Below are 27,876 nucleotides of genomic sequence, written 5' to 3'. Positions count from 1 at the left end.
ATGTGTCATGCAATGTTGTTGATTTGAAGCTGTCACGCTAAGATTTTTTGGTCTTAAATTTCTTACTTTGTTGCTTCGAGACAGAGTTTTGATGCAGTTGCTGGAAGCTGTTGGCGCACCCGTCTACGGCTGCAAAATAGGGCTAACTTCGACTTTGTGTGGTGGTGTTTTAAACTTTAATGAAGAGTTGAGCTGTGTAGTCTAGTATGAAGGTTCATTAGCAGCTGCTGGAGAGAAATGTTCACTTTCAGCCACTAGGAGGAGCTCTAAGCTTCAGTAAACCACCTCCACCTTGTGTTGAAGTAGAGTCTGACAGTGAATTTTGACTGCTGCCCTCGTCTACTTTGACTTGGTAGTAAGTTAGCCTGCTAGCTAGTAAGTTAGCCTGCTAGCTAGCTGACTGGTAGTAAGCTGGCCTGCTAGCTAGCTGACCGGAGGAAACATGATGCAGACGAAGCCACACTAATGTCCAGCGTGGTTTAACAGCTTCCAGAAAGTAAAGGATAATGTTGTGAGGTGTGAAATATGTGGAGCAGAGTTGAGCTACGGTGGCTTTACGTGGACAAAAAGCTGCCGTCAGCTGTGGCGGTTACTGAGGGAGACGGACCTGACGCTAATCACCAAACTAGTACGTCAACATTTGGAACAGCTACTTCTCAAAAGTATGACAAAAGAGAAAAACAACATTACGTCTCTCATTGCTAACATGAATGTAAAGGATATACTCAGCGTTGTTCATGACGGGTAGAAAAAACCCCACTCTCATATTTTAGGGGTCTGTAAGCCTGTAAGATTTTTTCTTTTCATTAATGTGTTTCTGTTTCGGTCCTCCCATCCTCATGTTACGTTACATTGATGGTTTGTAGATGAGTTGTTTAGACGAGCTGCAGGGAATGTTTGGATGCTCAAATAGATCTGTCACCATAACTTATTTTATTGGACGATATATTATCTCCGAAATAATCGCGATAAACAATATTATTGTCATTTGAAGATCATTGATATATTGATAATATAATAGCATAATAATGCAGGGCGTAGGCATGGGATGATAACCGTGTTCAAGGTATACCGAAACCGCCAAATTTTCTGTCATACCGTTCCTAAGGTATGAGCTGTTTTTAGTCTGGTCAAAGACAGGAAGTGCAGGTCAGAAATCCCTCAGGTGGTGCAGCTGCAGCGTAGAGTATCACGACCCCTCACACTACATTACAGTGTATATTCAGATTAAATGAACATGTCTGTCTTTATTTTTCTTCTTTTTAGGAACATTTCAGAGCTGTGATCTCAATACCGCAATACCGTGAAACCGTGATATTTTTTCTTATGGTTATCATACCGCCTGAATCTCATACCGGCCCATGCCTAGAAGGGCAATGGGTCCAATCCCAGTATCGTTCATCACAATTATTTCTGAGACAATATATCATCCAATAAAAGTATTTACCGTGACGGGTCTACGCTCAAGGCTGTTTTTGATTGTTTTTGGCAAAGTGAGGGACATACTCGATAAGGTCAGCACACACATGGTAAAGCAATAATTAGATAAGATAAGATATCATCATCAGGGATGGATCTACTTTCTGTCCCCAGAGTCTAAATTAAACTTGGTGAAGCAGTTTTTATGCTCCACATATCTGGAACAAACTCCTAGAAGACTGCTGGTCTGTTCCAACTCTCAGCTGAAGACTTTTCTATTTTTATTAAATCAAATAATTTCAATATATGCAACAAAATACTTGGTCTACAGTTGAATGAGAACAAGACACAACCTGATATGTCTTGTTTTGTCCTGACTGTTCAGTTTACCGTCATAAAGGACTGAGTAACCCAGACAATATTCACATTTAAGAAGCTGGAATCAGAACATTTGGACATGTTTTACCAAGAAAATGACTTCAAATGATTATTCAATTATCAAAATAGGAGATTAATTAACTGATTAATCATTGGAGCTCTACACATGTCACACAGTGTGGATATGGGATAAAAGTTTGGGGCTGAGATTGCCTGTTTCTCTCATGACTCATCAAAATAACATCCAAAACAGTCAGAGCATGTTTCTATTTTTATGTCCACTCTCTGTACATTACAAAACATTTCTTTATGTTTCTTTATGTTTAGAATCGGACAAAAAAAAAAAAACATCCATTTGTGGCCACAGGAAGTTCAAAGAGTTTCCATGTACGAGCGGAGCTGTTTTCAGACCGTGTGGGAGAAACCACACAGCCCAACGGGTCAAAATAAAAACCTCTGATTGCAGCTTTGAGAAACAGTCCAGCCTAACAGCCTTGATAACAACAGTTTAGGACTGAAACCCGACATAAAAATAAGACAAATCCAAAAAAAAAAAAAAAAAAATCTGTGTTTATGTGACGAGTCCAAATCCTTCCAGGCAAGAAAGACACAAAAACAATCAGAGAGAGATGAGATGTTGTTCTGGAGCCGAGTCAGGAGAGCAGGACGGAGGATGGGAGGACCACTCAGTTCTGCTTCTAGACTTTATTATGAGATAAATGAATCTTAACGTTTCCCTCGGAGGTAAAACTGTTCATCAAAAGTTACTCTGGTTATTTGTTAAGTGTTGTTTTATACTTTTGTAGCTTTATCTGAAGTCAACTTTAATTTATGTAGTATTATGAGCTCAATGTAGTTAAAGTATTACAGTTAAAGTACTGCAGTATTATAGTGATGTAGTATGCAGTATTACAGTAAAAGTACAGCAGTATTATGAGTGATGTAGTATGCAGTATTACAGTAAAAGTACTGCAGTATTAAGAGTGATGTTTAGAGGGAAAAATCACTATTTGAGAAAGTAGCATCACATGGAAATACTACAGTAAAGTACAAGTACCTCAAACTGTACTATAGTAAAGTACTAGTACCTCTAACAATACTACAGTAAAGTACAAGTACCTCAAACTGTACTACAGCAAAGTACAAATACCTCAAACTGTATTGCAGTAAAGTATAAGTACCTCAAACTGTACTACAACAAAGTATAAGTACCTCAAACTGTACTACAGTAAAGTACAAGTACCTCAAACTGTACTGCAGTAAAGTACAAGTACCTCAAACTGTACTACAGCAAAGTACAAGTACCTCAAACTGTACTACAGTAAAGTACAAGTACCTCTAACTGTACTGCAGTAAAGTACAAGTACCTCAAACTGTACTACAGCAAAGTACAAGTACCTCAAACTGTACTACAGTAAAGTACAAGTACCTCAAACTGTACTACAGCAAAGTACAAGTACCTCAAACTGTACTACAGTAAAGTACAAGTACCTCAAACTGTACTGCAGCAAAGTACAAGTACCTCAAACTGTACTACAGTAAAGTACAAGTACCTCTAACTGTACTACAGCAAAGTACAAGTACCTCAAATTGTACAACAGTAAAGTACAAGTACCTCTAACTGTACTACAGAAAAGTACAAGTACCTCAAATTGTACAACAGCAAAGTACAAATACCTCAAATGGTAAACAGTAAAGTACAAGTACCTCAAACTGTACAACAGCAAAGTACAAATAGCTCAAACTGTACTGCAGTAAAGTACAAGTACCTCCAACGGTACTACAGTAAAGTACAAGTACCTCAAATGGTACAACAGTAAAGTACAAGTACCTCAAACAGTACTACAGCAAAGTATAAATACCTCAAATTGTACTACAGTAAATTACAAGTACCTCAAACTGTACTACAGTAAAGTACTAGTACCTCAAACTGTACAACAGCAAAGTACAAGTACCTCAAACTATACTACAGCAAAGTATAAGTACCTCAAACTGTACAACAGCAAAGTACAAATACCTCAACCTGTACTACAGTAAAGTACAAATACCTCAAATTGTACAACAGTACCTCAAACTGTACTACAGCAAAGTACAAATACCTCAAATTGTACTTCAGTAAAGTACAAGTACCTCAAACTGTACTACAGTAAAGTACAAGTACCTCAAATATATACTTACTTTCCATCACTGACTATGAGATAATATTCTCAAGCTAAAGGCCAAACTTAGTTATTTTGGTAAGTTTGTACCTTTAATAACTAAACTAAGAACCAGATAAGATTTCATAAAATATAACCAAGAAGAAAACCAGCAGCAGGATGAAGAAAGCAGAAAAACAACCAAGTTTAATGTGATTTCTGCTTCATTTCCATTTCCAGGTACTTCACCTGAAGAGTCCAAACTAAGAACATCAAGCGTCATTTCTCCCTCACACATTAAACTCATTAACCCCTCTGACTGTCAGTAAAGCTGTGGTGTCTTCTCCTCTTCTTCATCATCCCTTCTCTTTAATCCTCTGATACCTGCTCATGTAGCAGCAGGAGGCTAATTCAGCTAAGCTAGAGAAGCTAATCAGCATCCACACACACAGAGAGGCTAATGTGGAAGCTAACAGACTAGCACAGCCATGCACTTGGGGAGAGAAAAATGGGTCAAAACAGAAAGCTGAGGTAAAAACAATGCTGTGGGATAAAGAGCAGAGTCTCCAGGTTAGCGGACGTGTTTGTGATACTGTACCTGATAGAAATGAGGCAGCAGAGAGAGATAAATGAGCTGGATGGATGTAGAGGAGAGAGAGAGAGCTAGCAGAGCTGATCCTTGGATCCAGCTGTTTTTTTCCTTCTGTCGCCTCGCTGTCTTGAAAAGCACAAAGACTTTGACATATGGGAAGCAGAGAGGGGAGAAAAGAGAGGAGGGATCACTCTCACCGCGTTTTCAGAGGACCATGATTGGCTGCACGCACGCGCACGCGCACGCGCACAGACACGCACACAGTATAATCCACTTTCTTTGGTTAATATAGTCAGATTTAGTGTAGGCGTAACATTTCAATTGAATTTAATTTATTTATTCTGCCTTTTATTTTCTATTTTGGACTTTTTATACTTTACTTTTACTCTTTTACCTCTAACATCTGTTTTTTTACTCACTTTATTCTATTCTCACCTTTAGTATATTTAAAAATCTTTTATTAACCTTTTATTAGCTCTTTATTTTATTGTTTCTTCTTCATAACCCATTTTTTATGTCTGTTTTACTTATTTACTTTTACTCTTTTACTCCTAACATCTCTGGTTTTACTCACTTTATTTTACAGTGACTTTTATTCTATTTGCACCTATTTTTTAATCTTTTATTAGCTCTTAATTTTAATTATCGATAAAAAAAGTATTTATTCCACAGCAGGGTTATTATAGTTTTTATTTTCATTTAGTTTTTTTTTTAAGTTTGCCTTTTTATTTATTTCAGTTTAGTTTTAAGTTTTAACAAGTGATGAAGTAGTTTTAGTTCCGTTTTTATTTAGTTTTAGTGTTTTGATTGATTGATTTTTTAAAAATGTATTTATTCCACAGCAGGGTTATTATAGCTAGTTTTGAAATGTCAATTAGTTTTTATTTTCATTTAGTTTTTCTGTTTGCTTTTTTAAAATCTATTTCAGTTTAGTTTTAATTAGTTTAACAAGAGATGAAGTAGTTTTATTTCAGTTTAGTTTAGTTTTAGTCTTAGTTTTATTTTTTCAGGTATTAACTAACTCAGACTGCTTCACATCTACTTTTAAAAGTGGATTCAGTCCTCCCATCACTTTACATTGAAAGCAGATTTGAAGGTTTTAATAGTCAGTATGAACAGGAGGAATCATTTAGGAATCATTTTTGCATTGACTTGCTGCTTGTCGACACGCCCACTTTCACAATAAAAGCTTTTTTTCCCTCTTTTTTTTCTAACCGTGGATTCATCGGTTCAATAGACGATCTCTGGAGAGGAAGTGGTGCCGTTATAAGGTCCGTTATCCTTAGAATAAAAACTGCAGTAACAAAACAGTCCAGACAGGGTTTTATTTCTCATTATAGCGCGTTTATACTCAAAACACACACACACACACACACACACACACACACACACACACACACACACACACACACACACACACACACACTAAATTAAATTTTATTCACACTGTTTTATTCATGATGATCATTTATGTCTTATTTGCTTTTATGAATCCATGTAAAGCATAGATAGATAACACCAATAATTAGTGTAATAAGTTGCCTAATTTTGGTATTAAAATATAATTATTAACAAGATAAGTATTAGTAATGATCTTTTCATGTGAAATTTACTTTAGTAGTTTAGTTTTTATTTTATATATTTTTTTGTTTTGTTTCGTTTTAAGTTAAACCACACAAATCCATTCAAATAAATTATATATAAAAGTAAAGAAAGCACATAATAAATTAAACATATATAATAATAATACTAGAAGAAAGAAAAAACTACTAATAAAAGCAACAGCACCGATAATAAATACAGTACGAGTTTAAAATTCTTATTATATGAAAATGTGTCCAAACTTTTCACTGTATGTATATGTATGAGATTATTATTTAATTGACTGTATTAATATAAATATAACACTTTTACATTAGACAGACTCGGTGTCAGCAGCCTTTTGTTCATCCTCCAACAATCATCAGACATTTGACATCATATTACATCCAGTTACATAACCTGCAGTCTGTCAGGGAGCAGAAAAAAGAAAAAAAGAGTAAAGTTGCACCACAGTTGAGTCTATAAATGAACTGTTTCCATAATGACAGCCTGTAAATCCGTGTGTGCCTCCACTTTGGGATCGTGCGGTTTGTTTCACATCCAGCAGCTCATGCATTTTACACTCCACAGCGCCATCTACTGGTACAACCTGACACTGACACTGGTTCACAAGCAGAGGATGTTTTAAGGGTTTTGGCTTCGTGTTGAAAATTGTTTTTATGGTTACACCACTTAGACATTTTTACCATAATCCTCTAATATATTCTCTCTAAATGGATTAAAAGCAGAAATTTGATGCTGGGTCCACAAAAAAAGAATGTGTGAAGTTATTCATACGTTTATTTTCACATGTTAACCCTTTAAATTTAAACTAAACCACATGGACACCAACAAAGTAGTAAGCACATCAAGTTTTTATTAACTTCTTCTCAGAATCTACATTTCTTCATAAATTCCTTTAAAAAAATAATCTGAAAATGACTGATTACAAAGATTAATGTCACCTCTCCATCAAGATAATTAATGTGCACTGTAGACCTTACCTCTGTCTTAATGTAACCTGCTCATTTATATCACAATGAGGTGAGGGGGGCAAGAGACCCTGTTTAATGCTTCACTATGATAATGTTGAGGGGTTTAAATCACTTTTCACATAATCATACAAACACTGCTCTCATTACACAAGAAAAGATGATCTGCAACAGTCCATTCAACACAACAGTTTTATCCAAATTTACACCTTATATTCATGTTTTACCCTGTATATGTCTCTTTATTATTTGTTATATTACTCTGATATGCTTTTGACTTTTAACATGTCACGTTTATACAGTAAACTCTTTTTTGTATTGAACTGCTATTAAACTTCTGCTATTATTTTATTTCTTCTTTTAAATATAAATGTCGATGCAGACAGACTATAAATAACCTGACTTATTCACATCTTTATTGTCTTACCCTGTATGTGTCTCTAAATGATGCTCAAATTATCACCAGTAGCTGCAGCATCTAAAACAAAGCACAGATCACCATGTAACGCACGTCTCTTTTATAATAAACACATGCGGCTGATGATACCTATGAGGTTTTCAGCCTTTTACTTTAACCTCAAACAGTCAACGTACAAATAAACATGCATGGGAAACAAGTCTGACAGCTATTTGGTCTGCCACTTCTAAAAAGATCATTATCATAAGTGCATATAAAACTATCTGGAACACAAGCTGCTATATGAAGACTGAAAAAATGAGTCAATCCTACCAATCAATGAACATATGATAAAAATTATACATAAAATAAGTAAAAAATAATCAAAAAACACCACCACAAAGTGTATTTAAAGTGTGATAGTTCACCAGGAACAAAAGAGACAAAGCATGCTAACAGCCTGAGCTCAATTTTTACATGTGAGTTCATATCCAGTATTTCTATGCAAGTTTGAGTTTCCCAAAGTGAAGCAGTCCCACCAGCAGCAACAGAAGAGCCACCATCACCATGGTGAACACGGTCCGTAAAACGAGGTAAGCATGGCAGGTGTGATGGGAGGTATCCACTGAGGACGAGTTCAGAGTTTCTTTGTTATGTGCTGCAAAGAATATAAGAAACAAAAGATGAGATTTCATTCATCTCCAGAGAGGAAATTCACCTGCTACAGTTGTAAAATAAATTAGGTTTCACACCAACAGTATTTAGTGCGTTTTAATCGAACCATAGCTTGTTTGACCTCTTGTTTCGGTCAGAAAGCAACAATCGCAATCGTCTGTTGCGGTTCTGGTGGTGAGAAAGCAACCTGAAACAAATAGGTAAAAACGACCTAGTTGTAATGAATTATTGGTATGGAGGAAGTGAACTGTGGATACAATTATATATTTAATTTCATATATTTTATATTTCATTTAGGCTATATTTCTTTCTGAAGAATATAATAACTGTGTTCAAGGTATACCTCGATTTGAAAAGGCCACGATAACCAAAACCGCCAAATTTCCTGTCCTACTGTTCCTAAGGTATGAGCTGTTTTTAGTCAGGTCAAAGACAGAATGTGGAAAGGTCAGAAATCCCTCAGGTGGTGATGCAAAGAATATAAGAGATTTCATTCATCTCCAGAGAGGAAGTTCACCTGCTACAGTTGTAAAATAAATTAGGTTTCACACCAACAGTATTTAGTGCGTTTTAATCGAACCATAGCTCGTTTGACCTCTTGTTGGTTAGAAAGCAACAATCACAATCGTGTGTTGCGGTGAAACAAAAACGACCTAGTTGTAATGAATTATGGGTATGGGGTAAGTGAATTGTGGATACAATTATATATTAAATTTCATATATTTTGTATTTCATTTAGGCTATATTTCTTCCTGAAGTGATGTGCAACTAGGTATGGAGGGATGATAACTGTGTTCAAGGTATACTGCGATTTGAAAAAGCCACGCCAAAAATGACCAGAGTTGGGATGTAACGAAGTATTTGTACTTGGTTATTGTACTTCAGTAGATTTTTCAGGTATCTGTATTTTACTTGAGTGTTTATTTTTCTGTAGTGTTTTTATTTTCCTCCCTACGTTTGAACACAAATATCTGGACTTTCTACTCCTTACATTGTCAAAACAGGCTTGTTACTTGTTACTTGTTTCAACCTCAGTGACTTTATAAAAAGAAGACATGACGTGCAAATAAGTGATAGAAAACCCGATCTTGTTTCCTCTGTGTTGATGTGTGCGCTCCGTGCCGTCCTGGCTGACTGCTCATATCAAAATCCTCCGACAAAGAAAGTCCAACAATGAGCAGACAGAGCAGGAATATGACAGCAGCAGTGAGACTCCTGATATATGAACACATGCTGAGCACTGAGCACAGTTTACACAGCTCCATTATAACAGCGATCTGTGACAGTGAGTGAAAAACAAACAGGTAATGCTCGGCCCTTAATCACATCGCGATTAACATGTTAACGCTGACATCCCTATTATACTATTATATACTTCTATATATTCTGTCTGAAATGTGGCTTGCAGCAGATCTAGACTTTGTCCAGTGACTTTTTTTTGTCTGTGCAGGTTGTTAATAAGAGAGGAAAACGAAGAAGATAAATACCAAAGTGACCTATGAGGAGAAGTCATTACATATTTTGGTTCGTTTAGAAATATGGGTATGAGACACTGAACCATACCAGAGTCTGAAAACGGCTTTAGTCAAGACTAGTCAAGAGGTAAGAAACAGATAGAGAAGTATTAATGTAAGAAATACAGCAAAGCAACAACAACAAGCCTAATTACATTAATAGTATATGTTGTAACATCACTGTGGCATCTCTATGTACTTGATTTTTCTTTTCCTGGTTGAAAAAGTTCTTGATACTTGGTAGATATTCTATGGTCTCACCTCTGACAGCCAGCCGGCTCTCTGGTGATTCCCCAACTCCAGGCATTTCACATTTGTAAAATCCTTCATCACACTTGGTTACGGTAATGTTCATCCTGCCTGTGTAATCCATCTTAATGAAGAACCCATTTTTATAGAAATTAGCAGGGAACATGGAAGTAGGATCCCTTTTTCTACAATGCAGAGTGACGGCTTGTCGTTCGATCACAGGGAGAGCAGGAATGTCCAGGATCACTTTGCCAGCTGACAAACAAAGACAAAAAAACACATTTAGAATCCTGTTGTCATATTTGATTAAAAATAGGTTATTAACGCTCCTGTCCTCAAGTCAAGGAAGGAAGGGAGGAAGAAGGAAGGAAGGAAGGAAGGAAAGAAAGAAAGAAAGAGGCGAAGAGGGAAGGGTGGAACGAAGGAAGAAGGAAGGAAAGAGGGAGGGAAGGAAGGAAAGAGAGAGGAAGGAAAGAAAGAGAGAAGGAAGGAAGGAAGGAAGGATGGAAGTCAAAACAGACTGGGTCAATTTGACCCAGGAGGATGACACAAAGGTTAATCATCAATACCACGACTGATTACAGTGAACTTCTGTATCTTTGCTGGATAAAAAGTAACTAATTCCTTCAAACTGTTTTCATGCCCAAAAGATTGAGCAACTAAGGCACCAAAACAAGACGAGAGGCATTTACGACATCAAGTATAGTTCATGAGGTATAATTACGTTCCAGCTGATTTGCACTGTTCGACAAAGCGCAAGAAGTTCAACAAGATATCTTAACTCAACGCCCATCTGCTAGATTATTCTGTAACTTTCATTTTGAAGAATATCACATCAAACATACCAGTGACATTGATATTGAGAGCACTGCTTCTCTCTCCTCTTTCAGTTTCACACCAGTACTCTCCGCTGTGTAACTCAAAGGCATGTTCAATGTTCAAGGAAGTTGCTGATGTCTCCCATCGAGAAGCAATTGAGGGAGTCTTCGTCATCACTCTCCATTCAGTTGGGCCATGAAACTCCGTACATGTTAAGGAGATGGATTCATATTCAAAGAACTGCAGTCGGTTTGGATCAACACGAGGAAAAACAGTATCTGTGACAGAGAAAAAATATATATAAATATAAAGAGATCTTTTCCCAAATACAGCATCAACTTTGAGAAAACCACTGAAACTTGGAGTTTGGTGTAGAAGTGAAGCTGTTAACCTCGGTATGTGTCACATTTGAAACCTTAACTTGGAAACATTCATGTATAACATACTTGGATTGAATTGTATTCTTACTTATGCAGTTTGTTATGAAACTCAGCTTACCATCTTCCTGAGAACTACTCTGAATTCGAGCGGTGAGCAGCAGCAGCAGCACTGGAGAGACAAAGAGCTGTGTATCAGACATAAATGTCTTTATTTTGTGTAAAATCAATGTATCACCAAAGACACCGAGGCCTGTCATGACTGAACCTTTGAAAATAAATAAATGGGCACCGTCACAAACAACACATGATGCTATTTGATGAAGTATTAACAGTTATAATGGTAAATACATACAATGCTATTACAAATGTCAATCTCTCTTCATTATGGATCAATCCATTTATGGTTTTACATTAATAGGGCAGCTTCAAACGCATAAAAAACATAACATTTTTATCATATAACATATTTGATCAATTGTGTAGTTCTGCACCTTTCTTTATTGTTCAACAGAGCAAGAAGCGAATGTGTCAAACATTAAAGTCATGTCTGATAAAGTACCTTGATCAGATTTCTTTCATTTTAAAGTACTTTTCACTTTCATTTAAGTGCTAATAAATGGTGTAGTACTCACACAGTCTACTGCAGAGTGCTGTGACCTCCATGCTGTCTTGCTGCTGACCGTCTGAGCAGCCGACTGAACAGAAGCAATATTTAATGTAGGTCAAATAGGTCCAGGTGTAGATCTTCCTCTTCCTGCGCAGTTAGTTTCTAGCGTAGAGGCTGCAGAAGCAGACAGAGGCGCGCTGAAAGTTTTAACATCTAGCAAACCCGAGGGACCAAAAATTTAGTAAAGTATTCATTCTGTTTATTTTTATTTATGTCTTTTATTATATATTTTAAAGCGTCTCCATGGATTTTACACATTTAGTTCAATTTACTCAACACAGTGATTATTATTATTCAGCCTATAAAAAAAATTAATAAGAATTACTGCACCACCCTGGATAACAGGGAAATATAAGCAATTGGTCCAGTCTCATTAAATATACTGAGCTATCAATATGGAACTCTGGCTATTATTAATTAACTTAATAACTATAACCAAATGACCACATAAATAACTAGTTAACACTGAAGGGTTTTGGAGTTCTTGGCAAAACTCATTCATTCAACATTAAACAGACAGCATGTATGTCTAAACAACAATGACAAAACAAAACACACAATCTGAAGTCTTAGCTAACATTAACTAAAAAGTAAAACACACAAGGAATCTAACTAGGTATGTATCATTCACATTTGAGAAGCTGGAAGCATTTTCTCCTTCAGGAATGATTATTTGATTATTAAAATGGTTGATTTGATTAATTAGTGTTGCATCATGAATCAGGTGAAATCTGTATGTGGAGCTTCTCGTCACATGTTGAATGTATACCTGTTGAAAATGTCGAAACATCGTTATCATACTGTACTTAATAAATTGACTTTATGGAACCATTGGTTCAGTGTGTGTGCTTCATTTTCTCTTGACCAACAAGTGTCTCCTTAACTTAACTAAGTAGTAACTCTAATCCAAACCTGATCTTAACCTATATCTAACCAAACCTTAATTATAGCTGCCTTGACTGGTTGGGGTTGGAGGGATAACAGGGAACTCTGTGGAAGAAGTTTAATTTAGTGAACGCATTAATAATACATGAATGTAAATGAGACTCAACAGCGCTCTCTACTGGTACAATCCCACATTGACACTGGTTTACAAGTAGAGGAGGTTTTAAGGGGTTTTGGCTTCTCAATTACATGTGTTTAAAAGCAGAAACAGTGAAAAGCATGTGATGTTTTATTTCAACTTTATTTGTTTAAATTATTCATTTTTTATAAAATATTTTTCTTTTTATTGCTGATATGATTAATATTGTTTGTTCATATGCTGTATGTGCGTCAGTGAAAAATAAGGGCTGGCAAGATGCTCACTCCTGGTACACTACTGTAAAAATAGATACATCATCTATATCTTTACTTACATGTTATATTAAAAAAATAGAGCTGTACATAAATCAAAGATAAAGAAGAAACCATTCCTGCTGCCTTTTTCCCTGTTTCAAATATCAGATGCTCAACAGAGAAGATGATTTTGTTTTCAGAGATTAGAAATATATATCGGTTTACTGTACAATAGAAAGCAAAAATATACATAAAAAGAGGTAGATATAATGAGCAACAACTTTACATAGAATATATCTTTGTCTTTCCTGTCCACCAGGGTGGAAAAATGATGCACTATCTATAATTATTTCAAGAAAGATACAGTGAAGCAGTCAGTATAACAAACTACACAATAAAATTACACAATAAAAACAGTTCATGTGACTTAAGGCTCATCAATCACTTTGCAGAGTTAAGATTAATGAATGCACTTTGGGATGAGGGGATTTTGGGATAAATACAGTACAGAGACAGCTTTTCAGCTCTTTTGATTGCCAGGAACATTTTCACAGTTTTAGCTCAATATAAAATATAATAATATCTTTGAGTTCATTGGCATCCTGGCAAGGTTGAAAGAAAATGCCCTAATTGGTGTGTTTCTATTTACAGTCCTGTGGTGTTGAATGTCCTTCCTTTTCAGTGCCTTCACAATGTCCAGGTATGCTCTGAGTTTCTGGACAATCTGAACAGGATAGTGATTGGTTGAGACACCAGCATAGTTTACAGTAGTTCTTATAAAGAACAGCTTTATTTTGAGACCAACATGTTTCTGTTTGTGGCCTTTGTCAGTGAAACTAGTGGAAGACAGATCTTTAGTGCAAAGAGGGCTCTCTAAATGCGTAGAACCTTGGGCAGAACTGTATTGGCCTGCTACCATCTCAGTATTTTCATGTATCCAACAGCAACTGAGCTTTGGGACAGCTTACAGGATGTGAAACAATCCAGTGGTCCTTTAGCTTCACCCTGTCGAGCTCAGCATCCATCACATTCTAAAGATTATTTACATCAAATGACTCTGAAGACATTTCTTTGAGTTACTAAGGATTGTGGGCCTTTCTCCTCCCATTTTATATATCCATGTCCTTTCAGTACTAATGTGAGACCTGTAACGTAACAACAACACTTTAAGGAGAACATTGTTGCCTTGGAAACCCATATTCTGTCTCTAATTCCTGCTTCAGGTCAGTTTCAGGGTTTTGGACAAGTGTGGATCCAACTTGCGCAAGTCAGCAATCAAATATGAGCTGGCTTTTATTCCTTTGTTTCTCACCATGTCAATCACAGCTCGAGCTTTGTCAGCCTTGGATTTTGTTTTGGCTGAGTCCATTTCTTCTTGTGTGATAACCCTTTGTTGCAAAAGCTCATCCAGCAGCTCGTTTAGAGTAGGATCAGACACTCCTTTAACAAATTTTGTCCGAACTGAGAGCAATCTCTCCCTTGATGAGAGACTCTGAGTCCTTTCAAGATTTTTTCTTCTTACAGCAGAATCTGAAGCACAAGAGGAAGAGTTTATCTCAATAACTTGTAGTCATGTTTCAATGCCAACCTCTAACTGCTTTCAGAGGAGACATAAAGTACAATTTGCTCCCATTTGAACACTTGACTGTTTGTGTTTATTTGCCCCAAACTGTACCAACTGCATTAACCAGGGAGACATCGACATCGAAAATGGCCAGTTGTTACTCTCTTGTTCCACATAGTATTTTTATCTTCCACTTTATCCACTTGTAAGTACCAGCACCAGTAAGCACTGATTCATACAATGTAATTAGACCAATTAGACCAGTTTTATAAACATTTCTTATAAATTTAAAAACATTGACTAATAAAATCCCTCAAACCTGGTTAAGACAAAAGTGGACTAAACAATGATATGAAGCAGAAGAAGAATAACGGTAACATGGTTCCATCAATAAGTACTCTATTCTACTGTTAGGTGGAGAGTTATTGCATGGAGGATGAAGCATTTACCAGTCAGATCCACTTCATGCTCCCAGACCCCTGCACTGGTTTGGTCCTGGATCTTCAAAGTCACTTCGTCTCTGTCCATAGGCAGGCGGATCTCAAATGTTGGATAGTAGTTCGGTCCAAACTCCAGGTCAAAATCTGCTTTCTGGAAAAAAGTGAACAAACGGTAATGACAGCAGACTCATGGATTGTGCTAAAGACTTTTATCAGGTATTACAATCTGTTTGAAATACTCACTTTTGGCTGTATTTTAAAGGCCTCAGGACAGAGAAGGTTGTAACTTTGATCCTTGATGAATGTGCATTTGGGAGGAGCCTTGATGTAGTCAGCCTTTCTCTGCTGTGCACTCACCTGAAGAGACACCAGAACATTTTTACTTGAAGGTTTATCCTCAGTAGAACCCAACTTTATCTGAGCATGCATTTGTAGGCCTGTAGGCAATGACTGGATATTGTGTTCTCTTGTCTGTAGTGTGTGAAAGTTGTATTATGTTGTTTGTATTTATTGCACAAGGTTTATGCTGCTCTCCTAGCCAGGCCACTCTTAAAAAGGGATATTTTAATCCCAATGAGATGTTTACCTGGATCAATAAAGAAGAAGAACAAGAAGAAGAACCAGCCACATGCCAGATAGTTAGAAACTGTGTCTTGAGGGCTGGATGGCATGGATATATTTTGTTGCAATTCAATTTTGAATCTATATTCAGTTCAATCAATAAATAAAATTTTATTCAGGACACAGTGAAGGTCCATATTAAAAAACAGACATACAAGAGATAAATAAATTTGATACATACAAAGGTCCACAATAGGTAAAAAGTGAAGATGGAATATAACAAAGTTTTACCTCTTGCAGAGGGATGTTCCTCGGCAGGAGAAACACATCAAGATACTGTCTCTTTGTTTTGGGGTTTGGTGCTCGGAGGAACAGCAGAACTTGGCCACTGATTGGCATTGGGATGTTCAGAAGCCTCTTAATACGAGTCCAGACCAGGCCAAAGACGGAGAAGTGAGAGACATTCACAACCACATGAGTGTCTGTAATTTCCAGCGGCTCCAGGATGCTCATTCCATCGTCAGTGATGTGGACAACAGACAGCACGCCTTCAGAGAGTGGAGCTGTAAAAACACAGATTTATTTTACTAACATCAGCGTCATTATAATGTTAATGCTCAGTCCAGTTAGTAAAGAATTAAATGGTTTCCTAGGTTGGGCAATTTAGCCACACAAATGTTAGTGTTGGTGGGTGAGGTATGTGCCTGCTTTTGGTCAGGTGGGTCTTCTGTGAGGGGGGATGGGTGTGTAGGAAGGAAAGGGGTTTAGAGGGGATAAATTCTGTCCAAAGAGGCAAGGAACAGGGAAAGGGGCTGGAGTGTTAAAGAGAGTAGATGGAGAGAGTAGAAGAAGCCTGTAGCATAGTAGGCAGGAAGACTTAGCACTTAGCTTCTCTTTCTTGACGTTCAACCCAGGCAGGGAAACTTTCCTTCCAAACCCGCTCCATGGATCAGCACATTGTTTTCCTTTAAGAAGTTAGGTGGGCTGTCCAGAGACTGGATTAAGTTTTTTTTTTTGTTTGGTAATCTCCATTTCACTCTCACTCATCTCTGCTCTCGTCCATTGCCTTTGTTAGTTTTTCCCTTCCCTTGTCTCACAGGTGTGTCTCACTAATTTCGTTTTCTATCCTTGTTCCCCTTTTTTCCTTCTTGGAGTTAAAGGGCTATACTGTTGTTTTCTCATTATCCCCTTTCTGCCACAATGTTTAGCTCCACTGCCTGAAAGAATAGATTAATCAGTGTGTTTGTAACTAGCTTACCATCCATGGTTTCACAATGTGGCAGGTGCAGCTGATTCACAGTACCATCAGGACTCTGTATGTTGAACAGCGGCCCAGCAGCCATCATAACAGCTGGTTGTAGGAGGCTCTCATCCCACTGGACAGTCCTGTACAGCAGCTCCGCCTCCTGATCCATACCAAACATCAGTCCAGTCAAAGTACAGTGGAACACACCTGAACCAGGACACTTGAACCTGTAGGACACAAAGGAGATGATCACACAACATAAACACAAGTTCATCCAACTGGTTCGACTCAATAAAAACTGAAGAATGAATTTGCTGAAGAAAATATGCTGTGGCTGCTGCAGTGCTTAAAAAGCTGGAGACCAAACTGAACTGCTGGGCAAGATGTGAGAAAAGCAGCAGCTGCTGCTGAGCGATAAAATGAGTTAAACAGAGTGGAACTATCTGAAAGTAGATCAAGTGTCGTCAGTGAGAGGAGTTGATGCGGGTGAAGGTTGAAATATTTTGCATCTTTCGCTTACCTGTATGAAATGTTTGCAGACTCTGTCAGCAGTTCGGGTGTGAAGTCCTAAAATGTAAAAAGTGACATTTGTTACAGAAACTGACAACAACGCTCTCACATTTATACAGCTGCATCAGTTTACTCCACCTCCACGCTTTACTCTTTATTTCATCGCTTGATTATCACTAGTCCACATAACTAAATGATCAGATACTCTTTAATTGTACAGGACTAAGTTGAAAAGCAGCTACTGGTTTCACAGATGATGAAGTAGAAATTAATAAGAAGTAGTTTCTGATGGAGAAGGTCGGAGGAGAGGATGAGAGGTGAGAATTAATCTATGGAGGGATCTGAGTGTGATTAATAACAATTAATAAACATGTTACCATGTAAAATGGACATTGCATTGACTCTACCTGCCAGTAACTTGTCCCAGTCAGATTCTCACTGCATGTGAGCTGCTGCTGCTGCAACCTCTCTGGATCACCAGGATACAGCTGCTCTTCGTTGTCTTCAAACACCTCGAGGGTTGTTTTGGATGTGGATGGACCTGGTTGGAGATTAGAACCATCAGTGTGGAGATAGCAAAGAAATGTTGTCATTTCTCAGTGAAGACCAAGTTTAAACAAGAGATTTACTCCAAAACTAAAATTAAATTGGATAACATAGTATCAATTGTTTTGGGTGACATGCACTCTCTCTAATGGCCATTTGGGGGCAACTCCACTGGCTCCAAAAAGAAGTCCAATTGTATGAAAGTCTAAGTGAAAATGATCCTATTTCTCACTTGATTTACTATTACTAATGGGTTTTTGGTCTCAATGTCTGGTTTCAAATCTCTTTCAAGTCCTCAATACAGCATAATGTTCATTTTGTACTGCATAGTCTCATTTTGAGTAACATAAAGGAGTGTATGCCTTATGGTGTGGCTATGTTGTGATTGACAAGTGATAAGTGGGTGAATCAAAATGAAATAAAAAATGCAAGGCAGAGCTTTGTCAGAAACAGGCTTCACAGGGATTTGCAGACACACTTTCAACTAAATGTCACAATTGCCCCTTGAACTGGTCACAGTGCCAACACTCACATTCTTCATCTCTGTCAGGTGTCTGTCTTTTCTCAACCCTGTAGAAATAAATACAAACACAGCAGTTATCTAGACTGTCTTATGAAGAGGATTCATATTCATAAAGAATAACTTCCACACAACTACCAAGCACCTATTCACATGATGTGAGGAGTTATCTGGACTTGTGGTATATCTCAAAGCACTAACATAGCTCAGCAATATGAATATTAACACTCCTAACTGCTGTTTGAGGGGGACTCAGCAGGAGAAATACTCCCCTCTTAATAAATACACATGAACATTAAGTCTTATTTCAATCTTTCAATCAAGCTTTGATAAACCCTTCAGCCATGAGAAGGATTTTGGGGTGGTAATCGAGAGTAATCAATGCTAATTTATAATAGCACTGGACTGATTTCAGCTCACTACTGACCTCACAGTCTCAAGTCTGCAATCTGGACTCTCCAGAAAATCCCAGAGCACTTTCACTCCTGAATCCTGTAGCCTGTTGTTACTCAGATCCAGCTTCCTCAGATGGGAGGGGTTGAGCTTCAGAGCTGAGACCAGGGAGGCACAGCTGACCTCTGACAAACTGCAGGAACTCAGTCTGAATAGAAAATAAATAACATAGATATATTAGATATTTTTGAGGTTAAGGGTGGGTGTGTCTCCTAAACGATCAATTTCAGTAAACAAACATTTTTCATAAACCTAAAAAATATTTCGTCTTCTGCAGGTAAACTTTACATAAACCTAAAAAATATTTCGTCTTCTGCAGGTGAACTGACCCCAGAGTCCCCAGTCCAAAGTCTGGACTCTGTAGAAGATCACACAGCAGCGTCACTCCTGAATCCTGCAGGTTGTTGTCACTCAGATCCAGCTCTTTCAGATTGGAGGGGTTGGACTTCAGAGCTGAGGTCAGATAAGCACAGCCCATCTCTGACAAACGGCAGAAACTCAATCTGAAAAAATAATACATTTTATCATTTTACAAGACAAAGTTTCTGAAATCATTCAATGTTCCATAATCAGTTCAGAACTGAATGATCTTGACCACGATGTAAGTTACTGTCAAATCCAAAAGAGCTTTCATCAATATTAATGACAACATGCTGCTTTCTTCAATAAAGATGTGGTGACTTCACCTGTTAAACTCTGCAACTCCACCAGTGATTCCATCTATATAAACTCAAATTATGCTGCCAAACACAAGTAAAGACACTGACATTTATTTCAGGGTTTATTCAGCATCCAAATGTTTACAAAGATAATGAATAAAGTGGGTAGCTCCAGGTCTGAAATGTGAAGCCAATGTAGACATGACTTAAACTTGCATTCTCTGAAATGATCAGCAGGAGGCTGCCATACTAGATCCAAAAAGAAGTCCAATTTTATGAAATTCTATTCTATTTCAGTTCAAAATGATTTGTAACATTTGGGTTGCCTAAAAAAAGTTCAGTATTTGGTTGTTCTAAAAGACCCTCTGTGCAGTTGGATGTTCAGTTTCTCCATTAGATTTAATTAATCAATTGGCTTACAGGTCCACCCTCATCCAAATATGGTCACTTCTGGCTACAAAAATCCAAGATGGCGATGGTCAAAATACAAATTCAAGGCTTCAAAACCAAGTCTTCAGGAACAGAGCCAAGCTTTGAAGCCAATTTGACATAGTGGCTAAAACGCAAAATATCAATAGACGATAGTAGGCCAAAAAAAACGTTTTATTTCAGTCAGTATAAACATTGTATTGCTTCAAAAATACTGGATATTGTGCGTGTTACTGTTAATCTGAGTGTTGTTGTTTTATTTGAAGAATGAATTGAATGTAAAAATCAAGAGTTTAATGGATTCAGAGCGAATTATATGAAGGTTTTAGATGTGCAGCTCACCATTGTTCTAACACTATCAATGGTCTACACCACCAAAGAAGGAAATACACTTTACCATTAAAATACTCAGCGTAGAGATATATCTGCAGTCTAGTATCACCACAGTTTCTCATCATATTACTCTCAGCACAAAAGTAAAATATGGTGTCTTACCCCAGAGACTCCAGTCCACAGTATGGACACTCGAGAAAAACACACAGAAGTTTCACTCCTGAATCCTGCAGGTTGTTGTCACTCAGCTGCAGCTCTCTCAGATGGGAGGGGTTGACCTTCAGAGTTGAGGCCAGACATGCACAGCTGTTCTCTGACAGCCAGCAGCGACTCAATCTGTATAAAATTTAAAAATGTAGATAAAAAAACAATTTCTAATCCAATCAAATGTGTTCAGGTTTTGAACGTGAAGTTCAACATTACTATATCCTCATCAGTGAATTTTTCTCTGTCATTGTTATTTTCCCGCTCTTTATGCCTAAACCTTACCAACTTAACCAATGACAGTAATGAATACTAGTCAATCAAAGGCAGAGTAGGAAGGGTCTTCATGGAATGCCCATTCTCAATAACACACATGCAGAGAATGTGCAAAAACAACCTCTGTGGCCACAGATTTCAGCAGTCATATTGGGAGGGTTGATACCAATGTAGTCTCTGCTCTCTGTGTTCAGCTGACAGACTCCTCCGTAGGAGGACAAATGTAGTCTTATTTACATGTCTGTGTTCTTAGCAGGTGTGCTAATATTAGCCACAGGCTCACCTGCAATCAAGAGTGACCTGACCCTGGTTTAGTTCAGAGTTCAGATGTTTGACTCATGCAGCTGTACATTATGAATGTACATAAATTGGGTTCATTGTTGTTAAATAAGATATAATAATATTGGTACCAGACAGTCAGTGAACTGACCTGAGAGTCTTCAGTCTACAGTCTGGATTCTGCAGAGGATCACACAGCAGCTTCACCCCTGAATCCTGCAGGATGTTGTCACTCAGATCCAGCTCCCTCAGATGGGAGGGGTTGACCTTCAGAGCTGAGGCCAGAGAAGCACAGCTGTTCTCTGACAAACTGCAGTGCCACAATCTGAATAAAGAATAAACCAAGTCACTTTAGAAAACAATGTTCCTGCTTGAAATCATTCAGTGTTTCATAATCTGTTCAAACCTGAGGAATGTTTAGAACGTATACGTTGAGAAAATAGAAAAACATCTAAGTTTAAGAGTCTGAATGTGAGAGGTTCAGAGTGAATTATTAAATCTAAGACTTTTCACAGTCAATGGACTAAACCACTGCAAAAAGAAAATACACTTTACCATTGAGTTACTCAGTGTGGACCAAATTAGTGTTACCACAGTTGTATTAATCTCAGCACAACCTCAGCAAGTAAAAAATTGTGTCTAACCGCAGCATCTTCAATCTACAGTCTGGACTCTCCAGAAAATCACGCAACAGCTCCACTCCTGAATCCAGTAGGTCGTTGCGACTCAGATCCAGCTTCCTCAGATGGGAGGGGTTCGACTTCAGAGCAAGCGCCAGATAAGCACAGCTGATCTCTGACAAACCGCAACGACTTAATCTGAATAAAGAATAAATCATGGAGATTAAAAAACATTAATAATACAATCAGATATTTGTTGTTTACTGAAGTAAAGTTGTTTACATAGTTCAAAAGTACTACATCCTCAGTGTGTTTACATTTACTGTAGTGACATGGTTTCTATAAACCCTTGAATACATGCAGTAGGTCAGTTATGAGATTTCTCCATTAAACCCGACTATATTCTACAAGCATGGCTCATTGATTTGAACTGTATCAGTGAGTGAAAATGCTGCTTTCTGGCAGGTTTGTGGTTTTGGTGTGAGTTTGTCGGAGCAGACCGACAGCACAGTGAAAGGAGGACTGACAGAGCAGACCTTTTCCTTACAATGCAAACTGAATTGAACAAATATCCAAATCTAATTTTCATTAATTTCCTCACACTATCAGGATAGGAAAATAAGGATCCCATGTCTATGTTTACACATCTCTTCTCATGTGACATCTTTCTAGCCAATCATGCTTGCCATGATGATGAAGATGACTATTTCTGAAAGAACTAACTGTGGGAGACCTAATACTACTCTTTTGTAATCAGAATGGAGTGCAATAAAAAATAAATATGGAACAAAGTCATTAATTTAACTTCAGGGTTCTAAGTTATGTATGGACATAAATTAGATTCAATTGTTAAACATTATGATCAACAAAAGTTAGTGAACTAACCCTAAAGTCTTCAGTCGACAGTCTGAAATCTCCAAAAAATCACATAACAGCTTCACTCCTGCATCCTGCAGCTCAAAGTTGTAGCTCAGATCCAGATCTCTCAGATGGGAGGGGTTGGCCTCCAGAGCTGAGGCCAGAGAAGCACAGCTGATCTTTGACAAACTGCAGAAACTGAGTCTGCAAGAAGAATAGGTCATGTCATTTTAGAGTACAAAGTTCCTGCTTGAAAAAGTTTGTTTCATTATCTGTTCAGAGCTGAAGAAGGTTTAGAATATAAAAGTTTAAAAAATGGAAACTCCAAACACATTGAACCCAACTGGGTGTAGGCTAAAAATGCCAAACTGTAAAAAAGAGATCTCATTAACATAGATGACAACATATCAAAAAAGATGTACTAACTTCACTCCTTAAATAATTCATTGATATTTGAAATTTCATATTCAAAAATTCCCAAAACAATGAACCAACCTCAGAGTCTTCAGTTTACAGTTTGCACTCTCCAGTCCCGCAGACAGTAGCTTCACCCCTGAATCCTGCAGTTTGTTGTAGCTCAGGTCCAGCTCTCTCAAATGAGAGGGGATGGATTTCACAGCTGAGGCCAGAACTTCACAGTGAGTCGCTGAGAGTCCACAGCCAGAAAGTCTGTAATAACACATATATTACAACATAAGTTATCATGGAAGAGGGAAGTTTAATATTAACATCATGTATCTTATCACAAACCCCCATCAGTATAACTATCCCGCCCCAAATACAGCCTTCAGACACTGATAACTGAACCCTACTTAAAAATGACAACTACCTACCTATATGGGTGGTCTTTCTAAGTCCAATTTGGTATTTTACAACTAGGCTTGTCATGCATACCACTTCTGGTTGTGGCTACATACATATCTTAAGAGAGAGACTTGTATTGACTCCTGTCCTTGCTCTCTACATTCCCTATAGAGTCTGGTCACTTGTGATGCAAATAATATAAATTCAAAAGTAAAGTGCAATCAATATGTTATTATAAAACAGCATTATTTCCATTCACATCCCTTCAAACTGTTCAAGAACATCTTAGACTGAATATAACTGAAACATTATTTTTGCAATAAATAAGCAAATAACTTTTTAAGCATAATATTGTTTATATTTTAATAATAAAGGTATTAATCTGCATGGACTTATTAATCACATCTGGACTTACTGAGCCTTTCTGCAGTTCCTCACAGCTGGGATCAGTCTCCGTCGTCCCTCCTCTGTTGTGTTGTACTTCTCCAGGTCCAGCTCATCCAGAACCTCCTCTGACATCTGCAGAATGTAGGCCAGAGCTGAGCAATGGATGTCAGAGAGTTTCTTCTCTGATCTGGTCCCTGACTTCAGGAACTCTTGGATCTCCTGATGTACTGAGCGGTCGTTCATCTCCATCAGACAGTGGAAGATGTTGATGCTTCTGTCAGGAGAGATACGCTCACTGTTCATCTCCTTCAGGTTGTTGATGACTCTCTGGATGGTTTCTGGACTGTTGTCTGTCTGACCCAGCAGGCCTCCTAAGAGACTCTGGTTGGACTCCAGAGAGAGGCCATGAAGGAAGCGGACAAACAGATCCAGGTGGCCATTTTCACTTCTGAGAGATTTCTTCATGGCTCCCTTCAGGAAGTCATCCAGAGATGGGAAATGGTAATCATCTCTGTCATCATCATTGCCATCATGATCATCCTCATCATTGTCATCATTATCAATATCATGATCATAATCATCCTCATCATCTTCATAATCACTCTCGTCATCAGAATCAGAATCCATAAAATTAAAATAGTCTTCATCAGGACCATCATAATCATCCTCATTATCTTCATAATCACTCTCGTTATCAGAATCAGAATCCATAAAATTAAAATAGTCTTCATCAGGACCATCATAATCATCCTCATCATCTTCATAATCACTCTCGTTATCAGAATCAGAATCCATAAAATTAAAATAGTCTTCATCAGGACCATCATAATCATCCTTATCTTCATCATCCTTTTTATCCTTATGTTCATCATCCTTATCTTCACCCTCCTTATCATCCCTATCTTCATCATCCTTATCTTCATCATCCTTATCATGCCTATCTTCATCATCCTTTTTATCCTCATCTTCTTCATCCTTTTTATCTTCATCTTCTTCATCCTTTTTATCATTTTCTTCATCATCCTTATCATCATTATCATGATCATTGTGGTCATCATCATCATAATCATCATAATCATCATCATCATAATCATCATCATCATCTTCCACATCTTCCAGGAAGTCCTTCACTACCTCTGTGTTCCTGCTGGTGTAACAGTGGTACATGTAGACTGCAGCCAGAAACTCCTGAACGCTCAGATGAACAAAGCTGTAGACTGTTTTCTGGAAGATCACACTCTCTCTTTTGAATATCTCTGTACAAACTCCTGATAACACTGAGGCCTCTGTGACATCAAGACCACACTGCTCCAGGTCTTCTTGGTAGAACATGATGTTTCCTTTTTCCAGCTGTTCAAACGCCAGCCTCCCCAGCTTCAGAAGAACTTCCCTGTCAGCCTCCATCAGCTCCTGTGGACTCGTCTCATGTCCCTCATCATACTTGTTCTTCTTCCTCTTTGTCTGAACCAGCAGGAAGTTTGAGTACATGTGAGTCAGAGTCTTGGGCAGCTCTCCTCTCTGGTCTGTAGTCAACATGTGGTCCAGAACTGTAGCAGTGATCCAGCAGAAGACTGGAATGTGACACATGATGTGGAGGCTCCTGGATGTCTTGATGTGTGAGATGATTGTGCTGGACTGCTCTTCATCACTGAATCTCCTCCTGAAGTACTCCTCCTTCTGGGGGTCAGTGAAGCCTCGTACTTCTGTTACCCTGTCCACACATGAAGGTGGGATCTGATTGGCTGCTGCAGGTCGGGAAGTTATCCAGATGAGAGCTGAAGGAAGCAGCTTCCCCTTGATGAGGTTTGTCAGCAGCATACTGACTGATGACTTCTGTGTGACATCAAACACGACCTCACTGTTGTTGAAATCCAGTGAAAGTCTGCTTTCATCCAGGCCGTCAAAGATGAACAGAACTTTACAGACAGCGAGCATCTCTGCTGTGAGCTTCTGTAATGTTGGATAGAAAACATGGATCAGCATGAGCAGACTGTACTGCTTATCTTTGATCAAGTTCAGCACCCTGAACGAAAGCAGAATCAGCAGACTGATATCTTGGTTTTCGGAGCGCTGTGCCCAGTCCAGAGTGAACTTCAGCACTGAGAAGGTTTTTCCAACACCAGCGACGCCGTTCATCAGAACCACTCTGATGTGTTTCTGTTGGTCAGGTAAGACTTTAAAGATGTCCTGACACTTGATTGGAGCGTCATGAAGGGTCTCCATCTTGGAAGCTATTTCAAGCTGCCTGACCTCATGTTGGGTATTAACCTCTTCACTCTGTCCCTCTGTGATGTAGACCTCAGTGAAGATGCTGTTGAGGGGGATTTCACTTCCTTTTTCATCAGTACCTTGAGTCACACATTCACATGTGCTGCTCAGACTGATCTGATGTTCATCTAAAACCTCCTGCAGACCACTTTCTGCTGAAAGAGAAGAAAAAAGGTAGAATTAAATGTTAATGGTCAGTAGGATAGAGGAGGTAGATTCCTGTCATGTTTTCAGAGATGATGACATCAGCAGACAGATCTTCAGTCTTACTTTGTACAGTGCTGGTCTGACTGTCTGTCTGCAGTCCTGTTCCTGTTCTGGATCTTTTTCCACATTGGGGACAGGAAGAGTCTCCTGATGAAGCAGACTGGTCCCAGTATGAGATGATGCACAGTCTGCAGAACCAGTGTCCACAGATGGTAGAGACTGGATCCTTCAGGACATCCTGACACAAAGAACAGCAGGACAGCTGCTCCTCTACAGAACCAGCCCTCCTCTTCCTCTCTCTGTGGACATGAACACATTCTTTATGACACATGACATTAGTGGAGGTCAACTGACAACTCACAAGTTACATGCAGTTCTTTCCCCATCAGCCTGTTTCCACTCCCAACCCATACATATGGATGTTTGGTCAGGACCCCTTTAACATCAGCATTTAATGCACTGAGTACCCCTTTAGCGTAATTTTTCAACATGCAGGGTAGCCCGATAGACATCTATAGATCTCTGTAGAATTCCCACGATGTCTGAAACAGACAATTATACAGATGATGTAAATGTAAGGTGACAAATTTAAATATTGGGGGAAGGTGGGCTGGCTGGATGGCTAAATAGATGGCAAAAACTAGACTTAGCTACAAGAGGCCGATGTTTGCTTGACATTTCCAACCGCAAATGTCATGTTGCCAATCGTGAATTGGGAAAGTTTTTAAAAAGAAATTATTACAATTGTTGTGGTGTTTACTGCTGCCATGATGATGAGGTTGCATAACTTTAAGTACTTACTTTAACTCACTCCACATATTGAGAGTCTCTCGCTAACATGTACATGGAGATCTGTTCTAGATTAGAACTGAAGGGAGGATCATTTCGAATAAGTTATTCATTTCTTACGACTGTGTTTCATTCATATCCATACTACACTGTTAAACTCTCTCACTGAATCATCTTCAAGTTAGTTTACAGTAGAGACTCTTACTTTGTGTCTGGGGGTCCAGGTTCATTACTGAAGACTGAAGGGTCATCTTGGTCGCTCTTCCCAGACAGACATGTTGGAGACTTTCCTCTCTCTTCCTCTGGTTCACTCATCTTCAGGAGTGTGAGAGGTAAACCCTAATACTGGAGACATACACATTATAATAAACACATTACCTCTAATTATAACCATGTGCTTTGGTACTGGACTTTGGATATTGATACATTAAAATATATATATATTTTGCACTTGCAATGAGTGATGAATTTATGTCACACAAATTGTGATGCATTTTAAAGTTTAAATAATCATACATTATTACTAAAAAACATTTTACACAATTTAAGGCTTTGTGACACGTGACCGTGCTTGATCATAACAACTGGTCTGACGTAAAGCGCTAAATGGATTTTTTGAGTGTGGCATATCCACACATAAGACAGTCAGACTCCATCACAACATTCAAATCCAAACTCAAAACACACCTGTTCAAACTGTCATACTCACTTTAACACTGTGCACTACACTTGTTTTTAGGTTTTCTTTTAGTTTGATGTCTGGTTTTAATAATGTTTGTTCTTTTATTCTGTGTTAAAAGGGTGACTTGAAAGGCGCCATCAAATAAAATGTATTATTATTATT

At 38.1% G+C, this 27,876-nt stretch overlaps 1 protein-coding gene across 1 annotated transcript; it reads right to left on the bottom strand.

Moving 5' to 3' along the window:
• Positions 1 to 7,997: 7,997 nt before the first annotated feature.
• Positions 7,998 to 27,347, bottom strand: LOC128364320 (protein NLRC3-like). Its single transcript, XM_053324862.1, has 20 exons — positions 27,238 to 27,347; positions 26,307 to 26,542; positions 24,883 to 26,191; positions 23,797 to 24,279; positions 23,073 to 23,246; positions 21,251 to 21,424; positions 20,503 to 20,676; positions 19,249 to 19,422; positions 18,894 to 19,067; positions 18,479 to 18,516; positions 17,808 to 17,941; positions 17,411 to 17,457; positions 16,903 to 17,117; positions 15,936 to 16,207; positions 15,327 to 15,440; positions 15,093 to 15,234; positions 11,253 to 11,303; positions 10,781 to 11,032; positions 9,948 to 10,190; positions 7,998 to 8,155 (listed from the first exon to the last, which is right to left on the bottom strand). The coding sequence occupies exons 1-20, from the start codon at positions 27,345 to 27,347 to the stop codon at positions 7,998 to 8,000; spliced, it is 4,674 nt and encodes a 1,557-aa protein (XP_053180837.1).
• Between the last annotated feature and the right edge of the window lie 529 nt (positions 27,348 to 27,876).

The sequence above is a fragment of the Scomber japonicus genome, chromosome 9, assembly GCF_027409825.1.
Source record: "Scomber japonicus isolate fScoJap1 chromosome 9, fScoJap1.pri, whole genome shotgun sequence".
NCBI classification, from domain to species: Eukaryota; Metazoa; Chordata; class Actinopteri; order Scombriformes; family Scombridae; genus Scomber; species Scomber japonicus.
This window is presented reverse-complemented; position numbering and strand designations above follow the sequence as displayed.